The sequence below is a fragment of the Eschscholzia californica genome, unplaced genomic scaffold (assembly GCF_041429995.1).
Source record: "Eschscholzia californica isolate CP2 unplaced genomic scaffold, dmEscCali1.0.p SCAF_6, whole genome shotgun sequence".
In the NCBI taxonomy this organism is placed as follows: Eukaryota; Viridiplantae; Streptophyta; class Magnoliopsida; order Ranunculales; family Papaveraceae; genus Eschscholzia; species Eschscholzia californica.
Genome location: NW_028238483.1, coordinates 39,866,855 through 39,877,506, shown reverse-complemented (window position 1 = coordinate 39,877,506; position 10,652 = coordinate 39,866,855). Strand labels below are relative to the sequence as shown.

At 36.3% G+C, this 10,652-nt stretch overlaps 2 protein-coding genes across 3 annotated transcripts; both read left to right on the top strand.

Annotated features, from left to right (window-relative positions):
- The first annotated feature begins 2,609 nt into the window (after positions 1-2,609).
- LOC147534765 (putative inactive receptor kinase At4g23740) lies at positions 2,610-6,329 on the top strand. The gene is made up of 2 exons (XM_086650399.1): positions 2,610-4,595; positions 5,430-6,329. The coding sequence occupies exons 1-2, from the start codon at positions 3,356-3,358 to the stop codon at positions 6,068-6,070; spliced, it is 1,881 nt and encodes a 626-aa protein (XP_086506525.1). The 5' UTR covers positions 2,610-3,355; the 3' UTR covers positions 6,071-6,329.
- Positions 6,330-7,108: 779 nt separating this feature from the next.
- On the top strand, positions 7,109-10,357 carry LOC147534764 (ubiquitin-conjugating enzyme E2-17 kDa). 2 transcript variants are annotated; one of them, XM_086650397.1, is made up of 5 exons: positions 7,109-7,222; positions 7,312-7,390; positions 8,828-8,955; positions 9,639-9,743; positions 9,951-10,357. In XM_086650397.1, exons 2-5 carry the CDS (start codon positions 7,321-7,323, stop codon positions 10,092-10,094), a joined length of 447 nt encoding a protein of 148 aa, XP_086506523.1. In that variant the 5' UTR covers positions 7,109-7,222; positions 7,312-7,320; the 3' UTR covers positions 10,095-10,357. The 2 variants fall into 2 exon arrangements, with proteins under 2 accessions (XP_086506523.1, XP_086506524.1); XM_086650398.1 differs by having other exon boundaries at positions 7,295-7,390.
- Positions 10,358-10,652: the final 295 nt, after the last annotated feature.

Genomic DNA, 10,652 nt, shown 5'->3' with positions numbered 1-10,652 from the left:
AGAGGTAATCTTCTTTCCAATCTAGTTCATTGGTATGTTCATGTATAGATCCTGGAATTAGTGTTAAACATATGATGTTTGAGATTCCGCTACCAACACTAATAGACAATTAGGTGTATGAGATACACTAGGTTATTCCCCTTCAAGATGGTGGTGGCAATAGGAGATGGTGGTAGTGAGAGATTACGGAGATGGTAGTGTGAGAGTCTGAGAGAGATGATGGTGATGAGAGATGCGTATATGTATCTACTATGGCACGTGTTTTCAACTAAAAAGAAATACCAATTTAAAAAGAAAAACTGTTTAGAGATTCAATATTACTAAAAAGAAAAGAAAAAGTAAATGCATATAGTCAATTATACAAGCAAATAACACATAAATAAAGCTTAAAAATAGATGTTTAAAACTAAGAATCACCACCTTATTAAAAAGAAATATAGACCTACAATTTTGAAAATATTGTGACCCACTCTTTACTTTAAATCATATACTCAGTGGGCCATTTAGAGTAAAGGATGTTCCTGCCCTCTAATGATGATAATTCAAAAAATTTACTTTAAATAATATAAAGTGGATTAAAAGAACATTATTTGATCATAATTCTACCATAAGACAGTCTTAGGAGGCTCACCGTCAATCTTGTGTTGTTTGTGATGAAAATAAGCTCTGTTTAACTTTATCAAATCATAATAATCAAAGGTAATGTATTTATTTGTCTCTAATTGAGTTAAAATACATTCACAAAGTGCAACTAATACACTTGGTATGTTAGTAGTCTTCTGCCTCTGCCCATATTAATAGGTCCAAGTTAGTATATCGAACTCTTTGTTTGATATCAATATTTTCTTTTGGACACAACCTTTAGGTTTGGGCTAGTCTTAGACTTAATTTGTAATAACTTTAGAAGTTACTTCTAACCCTATCAAACCCCTAGCAAAGAAAGAGATAAAAAAGATAGATTGAAATGGTAAAACAGTGACACTTTGAATAAAATATTGTAAGTTTTGCCTAACCCTATTTCATAAATAAAAAAGGTTTTGCCTAACCCCAAATGCCATCCTATTTCTTCAATTTTGTAGTTTACATGTTCATAGCACCCGAATGAGATGTTGTCCCAAATGACATGGATGCTGAAAAATATTGATAAGACGGCATTAGAACCTTTAAAATGTCAAAGATGACTAAGATGTTTACACCCAAACATTAAATACGGTCGAGATTATTTAGGGCCGCGACTTTGGGGAATAAAGAAAATTCTCCGGGGAATAAAGATTTTTCTTAAAATTAGTCAAATAAGATTGACTTTTTATTGCTAAGGGGCTTCTAATTTTAGAAGATGCTATAAAAAAGGCTCCTCCATCTCATCACCTCTCTCTGCCACCTAACCTTCTCGCCACCTCATCACATCATCTTCTCCGGGAAGGTCGCCGGCCGGCCAATTTTCCAGCCGGCGACCTTCAAACATAAAAAAAAAAAAAATTATCTTTTTCCTCTCTCCTCTTTCTCTCTCTAAATTTTTTTTTTTTTTATCACTCTTCTCTCTCTCTCTAGATCTGGTTCACCAGATCTAGTTGGTCTGTGAACAGACCTTCAACAAGGTCTGTTCACAGACCAACTAGATCTGGTGAACCAAATCTGGTTCACCAGATCTAGAGAGAGAGAGAGAGAGAAAAGAGTGATTAAAAAAAAAAAAAAAAATTTAGAGAGAGGAAAAAGATAATTTTTTTTTTTTATGTTTGAAGGTCGCCGGCCGGCGACCTTCCCGGAGAAGATGATGTGATGAGGTGGCGAGAAGGTTAGGTGGCAGAGAGAGGTGATGAGATAGAGGAGAACTTTCAAAAAAATGTATTTTGTATTCCCCATAAAAATTTATTCCCCGGAGAATTTTAAAAAAAATCTGGATTCCCTCGAGAATTTATTCCCCGGAGAATTTTCTTTATTCCCCAAAGCCGCGGCCTTATTTAGGAGCCAAAAGTTGAAGTCCTATTTTTTCTTTTTGAGGGAAAATAAATTGATATATATATATATATATATCATAAAAGTTACAAATAAGACCTGACAAACGTTTCCGTTACAAATATGGACTAAAATATAACTAAAGTAAAGCGTGAAAGATCAAATAACACAATTCAAATTTGTGGGGTAAATACTGCAGTTGTATTTTTCTTTTTGAAAAGTCATCTACGATCTATGTTACTCGTTACAAGACATTGATACATCACAAAGATGTGATAAATACGTTAACCGCTTAATTTAAACCACTAATGAGAACAACTACTTTCTCTCTTTAAACCTCAGCCCGCGCACATACCCGAGCGGGATTGATTCGGGTTTGTGGTCGGACATTTGATCATTTTCCTAATGAGAAAGGTCTAAAATCCACCAAACCTAAGATAAATTTTAACGACCAACTGCTACCGCCAAAACTCGATCTCGCGACCTCATGCCAAAAAGTGATAGACAACCGCAACCATAGTTAACACAGACAATATGGTAACTAAATTTGACCACCTAGCAGTAAATAAATAAGAAAATCTAAATTTGACCACCTTGCAGTAAATAAATAAGAAAAACTAAATTTGACCACTACATTGATGTTGATAACTTCCACAACCCATAACGGGTGGCATACAAGCCATGTTAAAAAAAACGGTTTTATTAATTATATAATTCTGGTATCTTTTATCTATTTCAGAGTTGTGGGCTACTAATGGCGGAAATGACGGATTTTATGTTCATTTTCTCTCTCTCTCTCTCTCTCTCCCTCTCTCTAAAAAGACAGATTTTTGCCCAACATGTGGAATTTGTAGTGGAAACAAATCTTAAAACCTCTTGGATTCTTTTCTCTCTCTCTCTCTCTCTAACTCATACTACTACTATTTGACTACTTCCTTTCTCTCTCTAATATTTATTAGTTTCTCTTCCAATTCATTAACTTCATAAGAAATCTGTGTTTTTGATGTGAAATGCTTTAATCAAGAGATCTAAAAAGGGTTAGTTAGTAAAGGGCTAATTGAGTTTTAGGAGTAGAATTCAAAATTTCGTGATTTGAGAAAAAGTGAAAAGCGGAACCAAGAGTGGGATAAATTTCTGATTAAATTCTACTACCTATTTTGACTGAATTAAAGTGTCAAAGCTCGATTTTTAAAGCAAAAAAATTTCAGAAAAAACTTCACTTTTACCGACATATACCTAGAAATTTGTGTTAGGGTTTCGTTTCTTGTGTAGAAAAATGAGTGTTTGAATTCGAGCTTAAACTTGTTAGATTTCTCACCGAGATTGAAGAAGAATTCAACTTCTTCGTTAGGGTTTGATTTTTTTTTTTTTTGGTATACTTTTGAAAGATTCAGAGAGAATGGAAGCTTCATTCATTCTCTCTGTTTTAGTACTGTTTTTTGGATTGATTTTGATTCAAGTAAGATCTGATCCAGTTGAAGATAAACAAGCTTTACTTGATTTTCTTAACAAAATTCCTCATTCTCGGAATCTTAACTGGAACCCTAATTCTGAAGTTTGTAACAATTGGACTGGAGTTAATTGCAGTTCTGATAAATCTAGAATCATAGCCGTTCGATTACCCGGAGTTGGATTTCAAGGTCAGATTCCGGCTAACACACTCAGTCGTCTTACTTCTCTTCAGATCTTAAGTCTTAGATCTAATGCTTTTTCAGGTCCTTTTCCTTCTGATTTCATTAACCTAAAAAACTTATCTTTACTTTACCTTCAGTATAACAATTTCTCTGGTTTATTACCTATTGATTTCTCTGTTTGGAAAAATCTTACTATTATTAATCTTTCTCATAACTCTTTTAATGGTAGTATTCCTTCTTCAATCTCAAATCTTACCCATTTGACTGCTCTTAATCTTGCTAACAACTCACTTTCAGGGGAGATTCCTGACCTAAATCTCCTAAATTTGCAACATTTAAACTTAGCTAATAATAATCTCAGTGGAAATGTTCCTAAATCTCTTCAGAAATTCCCAAGTTCTTCGTTTTCGGGTAATAACATTTCTACTATCAATTCTACTGCTTCTAGTTTACCTTCTGGACCACCTGTTACCATACCAATTCCCCCCAAATCAGGAACTTCAAGAAAGTTAAGTGAAGCTGCATTATTGGGGATTGTAATAGGTAGTTGTGTTCTAGGGTTTTGTTTATTTGCTTTTCTTATGTGTGTTTGTTGTTCGAAAAGAGACGGGGAAAATGGGTTTTCAGGAAAGTTGCAGAAGGGAATGTCTCAGGGGAAACCGGTGGCATCGAGTATTCAAGATGCGAACAACAAGCTTGTTTTCTTTGAGGGTTGTAATTATGTATTTGATTTGGAAGATTTGTTAACAGCTTCTGCTGAAGTTCTTGGGAAGGGAACATTTGGTACAGCTTATAAGGCAGTTCTTGAGGATTCAACTACTGTGGTCGTAAAGAGATTGAAAGAAGTGGGTGTTGGAAAACGAGAATTTGAACAACAATTGGAAATTGTAGGGAGGATTCGACATGAAAATGTGGTTCCTTTAAGAGCGTATTATTATTCGAAGGATGAGAGGCTAATGGTGTATGATTTTTACAGTCAGGGGAGTGTATCTACTCTCTTACATGGTATGTTTTTTCTCACTCTAATCTCGTATGAAATGCTGTTAATTTCTTACTCAAGTTATTACCTGAATTGTTGCTATTATGAGTTATGTATCTCGTTTGCACTCGTTGTATAGTATTCTAGTTTTCTGCTATTATCAATACTATGGTATAGCATGTTTACTGGCATCCTGGAATTACTGAACTCGGTACAGCAATGGCAAGTAGCTGAGAAACCCGGTTTAAACTATGGTTACAACTGCAGGTGATATTTCATTATCCGAGAGAAGTAGGGCTACAACTTAAAATACAAAAAACCTCACTTTGCGTACCTTAAACTATCTTGTACCCTCTCTCAACAACAGAACAGGGGTTGGTGTAACTTCTTAACCTGTTGAACTAACGATATCTGGAATTGCTAACTTAAGCCCCTGTCTTTGTGACTACATGAACATCCTCGAACCCTTGATAGGGATTTGGAACTAATGAACAAAAACATCTTAGCTTTGTGGGTTGATGAATTTGTTTTTCTTCGTTTTGAGAATTGGTAACAGAAGTTAAGAAGACAATGAACCTCGTGATGCCGAAGAAGATGATGGTTTTGCAGTGTATATAGGCTATATGGTCTTTAAGTATGAAACAGTTAAATTTGTGAGTAAGTAGTTGGGATCGAGGTTCGAGCTTGGGTCGACCAGGGTCGAATCCTGGGCCACTTGAGTGACTCAACAGTTGGGAGTTACTCGAGCACTTGACTATCCCTTTCTTACTGGTTTCATTTCTTGGTAGAACTAATCAAATATCTCTTACTCTAAATTCTATCAGAGCTTTGTCCACCTTATGTCTTTCTAAATTTTGCAGGAAAAAGAGGTGGAGATAGAACTCCCTTAGATTGGAACACAAGGCTAAGAATAGCAATTGGAACAGCAAGAGGAATAGCTCACATTCACACAGAAAACAACGGGAAACTAGTTCACGGGAACATCAAATCATCAAACATCTTCCTCAACTCTCAAAACGACGGTTATATATCTGACCTTGGCTTGACTAGTCTAATGAATCCAATCCCTCCACCTATCTCCCGCGCTGCTGGTTACCGAGCCCCAGAAGTTCTAGACACTAGAAAAGCAGCTCAACCGTCAGATGTTTACAGTTTCGGAGTTATATTACTCGAACTTCTAACTGGTAAATCCCCAGTTTACACAACCGGTGGTGACGAAGTAATTCACTTGGTCAGATGGGTGCAATCTGTAGTGAGAGAAGAATGGACAGCGGAAGTTTTCGATATGGAGTTAATGAGGTATCCAAATATAGAAGAAGAATTGGTGGAAATGTTACAAATCGCAATGAGTTGCGTCGTTAGAATGCCGGAAAAGAGGCCGAAAATGTCAGAAGTTGTGAAAATGGTGGAAAATATTCGAAGATCAGATACGGAAAACAGAACTTCATCCGAAGCGAAATCTGAAAGCTCGACTCCACCGATGGGAGAAGGTGGATACTGAGATTAGATTCTCTCAGTAGTGTTTCTTTTGTTGTGTTGGTTGGGATAGAATCCTCATCTATCCTTAAATAGAAGCTAATTCCTGTTACTCTTTTAGTCTTTCATGTGTCGATTGTATTTCTGGTTTTATATTTTAATTCTTCTTACTGATGTTTTCTGCTAATTTGATTTGATTTTGTATCCTTTTTCTTCCCACTGAAATTGTTAATTAGATATTTGTGCTGTAATCAATTTGATTGCTGGAGTGTTGTTAGTATTAAGTTTATGGGCACCTAATTCAAAAATAATTTTCCTTCTTTTTATGGGCATTCTTTGATCAAATTCCTAAGCCACAATGCGACATGAAGCATGTATGACTATTAGGTTTATGCTTTGGCCGACCAGATCTTGATTTGGGTATATGGTTAGGATTCGGCTGGGATAGTGGTTGGGCAGAGAGATATTTCTTTAGATTTCTGACGTCTCAACCTAAATCGAACAACACATAAAGTTAGTTGTGTAAAGTTGGTTGGTCCATGTTATTTTGTTTGGAGGAAAATGGAAGCATGGGAAGCCTAAACTGAGTTTATGGCTTGTTTGAGACCCAACCCCCATTTGTGTGAGAGAATCGTGTTTCGAGGGAATGACTGTCATATGATGCAATTATAGTGTAACGATCTTTGATCAGCGAGCACATAGTAAGCTCATAGTATCTTTGATCATGTTGTTCTGTATCTGGAGTGAACCCCGAAACGGCTTAAGCTAAGTTTGTGTTATGTTCTAGACTTGATGGTGTATTTACTTGATAGAACAATATTAGTAAGTTTGCTTTCTCTTGTTTAACCTAATGTCATGAGATGGAATTATAACGTAATCCTTTAGAATATAGTCTTTGGTTAAGTTTAATGTGCACATAATTAGCTCATATTATCTCTATGATGCAAAATTAACCGGTTAACACCAGTTACATCAGTATATCATTCCCAAACTTAAGGAAGGAAATACCGGCTATAGACGGTAATAAAATATTTTAAAGGCGTACCCACTTAATAAGAATTTTGCCAATCAAGGGTATAAATTCTCACTTTTCAACATCATCCTCTCCATTCTTCTTTAGTCTTTGAGAGAGAGAGAAAAAGAAAAAGGATAGAGAGAGGAGGATCAAAATTGTCAGGTACTTCTTATTCCTTTCTCAATCAATTCTCTCTCTCTCTATCTTACTTTCGATTTCTCTAAAAATATCTAGGGTTTTCTAAATACCAGGGTTTCGCCATGGCTTCCAAGCGGATCTTGAAAGAACTCAAGGATCTACAGAAGGATCCTCCTACATCATGCAGCGCTGGTATCATTTTCTATCATTCCCTCAAAAAGCTTCTTCCTTTCACGTTATTTAGGGATTTTATTTAATCTAGGGTTCGTTTCAATTTCGATCTGCATGTTTTGGTTGAGTTTGTTGTATCTATGGTATTCTTGTTGGATGATTTTGGGTTGAATCTAAATGGGGTTTTTGTTGAAGTGTGTTTTATTGCTGATTCTGAAGAAATTTATCTACTTTGACAAATTTTTGTTCTTTTTATTATCTGAGTTTGATAAGTTGTTTGAGTATCTAGATGAACCAAGTTTGAATTTTATTGAGTCAAGTAGGTATGAATAGGTTTGGTATTGTAGCTTATGGATTAGAAAAGAGATTAGTTTGGTATGCTCAATTGGGTTTAGTGCGATTCTATTGGTTTAAATGGTGTGGGTTGCTTGAGTGGAGAAGAAAGTAAGGGAGAATAAAGAAAGCGAGAGAGAAAAAGAAAAATGGAAGGAAAAGTAAAGTAAAAGAAAGAGAGGATAATATAGGAAAAAGAAGGTGGGGAAAAGAATAAAAACCGAAAAATATACCACCTTTTATATGCTCGCTTAGAGCTTGGTGGCTGGTCATGTTATCTTGTATTTCTAATTTCTCTTCTTTGTTACAAATCATAAATGAAACTCTTAAGAAGCCCAATATCTCTTTTTCTTTTACCTTTTAAGTTTTGAGTAGTTCACTTACTCAAGACCCGCTAGTTCGGTCATAACTTGGCTATTTAGTCATGATGGGGGCTCAGGCAGGAATTGGCAATCTTGACTGCTTAACATAATAATGTTCGTGAACATCTCTTTCTGTCCTTAATCTTGTAGTTGGAGGCTTCCCAGTCAGCCAACTAGGGAACAATTAGTAGGGCTAGTTGAACTCGTCAGTCATTCATATATACTTAAAATTTTTGAAGTATTGAATCAATCTTTGCTACTCCTACATTATTCACAAGCCCATCGTCATAGCACAATTATGTGCAAGTTTATACGGCATGTACCTACAAAATCTTACATTACACTTGTTGTAGTGATTGGAGTATGTGACAAGAGGACCCATTTGTCTAACACGAGTACCTGAACTTTTTAGTGTTTAAAAATGCATATCCAGGTTACATTTGTAATTTGACATTTCTACTCCTAACAACCGAAGTACTGGTTTCGCGACATTTTGTAGATATACTATGCATGGTAATCAATGCTGGGGTTTACAAGTGCCCTACTTTCTTAATTTGTTGGGGGATAAGGATTTAGGGTCGTATTTATAGTCAAAGCAATATGTCGTAATTGTGGGTGGCTATTAGTTTCCTATGACGATATATTAAAGGTTTCATGAAGTTCCTTATTTGGCTTCTGAGCCCGCTCTTGTTTCCTGCACTATCTGCCGAAAGTATCTTGGGGATGATTTTTATTACTTCCTTTGTTTGTTTGTATTGTGCAGGCCCTGTCGCCGAGGATATGTTTCATTGGCAAGCAACAATTATGGGCCCACCTGACAGTCCTTATGCTGGAGGAGTATTTCTAGTTACCATTCATTTTCCTCCAGATTATCCATTTAAGCCACCTAAGGTTTCTTACAAACCTATGTTGCTTGTTTTATTTCTGTATTTGTGTTTGGTGATTAGTAATTGAAGCGGAGCATTCTCACGCCTTTTAAATACCTTAGGATACTAATAGAAAGGGTGAAGTTTACAATGGCATAAAAAGGTGTGTATAAAACTGAGCAGTTTAACTTAAGTACTTAACTTAGGTGCTCTGAGCACTCCTGAAATTATTATTCGACCAGCCTAGGGTCGAAGTAAAGTTAGGTGGCCTAGTTAACTCATTAGGCTCTGAGTGAGAAACTAACGAAGGAGTTCCTTTAACTCTATTTTAGGAACTTTATCTCGATAATCATAGAGATGACTAGACAGATTTGGGATATGAGAAACAGGTGAAGAGGAGCTGATACTCCTAACTTGCCAGCTCTATTGCTTCCAGCCTAGTCGGGCTAATTATGTCCTAATGTAATCACCATGCACTATTCTTGTAGAAACTATGATGTTAGGTATGTGAAACAACGACGTGTATAGCACCAATTCATGTTATTGAAGATCCTGTAACAAGTTACCCGTATAACCCTTTTGCCCAGATCTCCATTTGGTTATTTTCTTGAGCTTTCAATTCCTTGTGAAACTTTAACATGCTACTTTAGGGGTTCATTATAGTCTTATGTTATAGTTAGTCTCCTTTATAACGAATGAATTGTGCAGGTTGCATTTAGGACTAAGGTCTTCCACCCAAATATCAACAGCAACGGAAGCATTTGCCTTGACATTTTGAAGGAACAATGGAGCCCTGCCCTCACTATTTCCAAGGTTATATCCTGCAACTCATCTAAACACAAGTGATTAGTAATTCACCAGTTAGGTTTATTGGTGAAGTTTTCAATGTGACTCATTTGCATCTAGCAGATCAGCATTTTGTTGTCCCGCAATAATTTTTAAATCTCACATTGAAAACCTGAAAGATTTCATGATTCTTTGATCTAATTTTCTGTCGAAGTCTTTCTTCTGAATGTACAGGTACTGCTTTCGATTTGTTCACTGTTGACTGATCCAAACCCCGACGATCCGTTGGTGCCAGAGATTGCTCACATGTACAAAACAGACAGGAGCAAGTACGAGACAACTGCTCGAAGCTGGACCCAAAAATATGCAATGGGTTGATGGGTGTTCTTTTCTGTTCTGGTGGAGAAGGCTCTGTTGTGTGTAGGGGATGGGTTCCTTTTGTTCCATTTTCCAAATTACTTTGGTCTTTTAAGGTTTAAGTAATGTTTGTACTTCTGGTTTTGACTCCTTGAAGCAAGGAGAGATAGAAAGGGAGGGAAAATGGGTCTTATATAAATTATTCCTGTCCATGAAAACACAATCTGACTCCATGTTAACTGTTTGTGTTTCAAATCTAATGTTTGCTAGTGTTTATTCTTAAAGGCATTGCTTTCAATTTTGCTTATATTAATGTTGTTGTTCACTGTTTCATCCTTTCTAGACCAAGGAGTTGGGGTCGGGTCGCTTGGCCCATTTGACACCACTGATGCTGGGTAATTTGGGGATTGGATCCGGATCAGAGGCAGCGAGTTATGCCGAACCTCCAAGTTAGTTACGATATATACAAAAGTTCGAATTTATAGATCAAGTGGAATCACTAGAGTAGAGTTTGTGCCTAGTTATGTTATATATACAAGTGTTAGTGAAAATGCGGCTCGGATTAGCCTGTATTGGGGA

Excerpts from the sequence above, each read along its gene's own strand:
- LOC147534765 (XM_086650399.1), top strand. The coding sequence starts at position 3,356 with ATGGAAGCTTCATTCATTCTCTCTGTTTTAGTACTGTTTTTTGGATTG. Across the intron at positions 4,596-5,429 it reads TGTATCTACTCTCTTACATG|GAAAAAGAGGTGGAGATAGA; the intron begins GTATGTTTTTTC and ends TAAATTTTGCAG.
- LOC147534764 (XM_086650397.1), top strand. The coding sequence starts at position 7,321 with ATGGCTTCCAAGCGGATCTTGAAAGAACTCAAGGATCTACAGAAGGAT. Across the intron at positions 8,956-9,638 it reads ATCCATTTAAGCCACCTAAG|GTTGCATTTAGGACTAAGGT; the intron begins GTTTCTTACAAA and ends TGAATTGTGCAG. Across the intron at positions 9,744-9,950 it reads CTGCCCTCACTATTTCCAAG|GTACTGCTTTCGATTTGTTC; the intron begins GTTATATCCTGC and ends CTGAATGTACAG.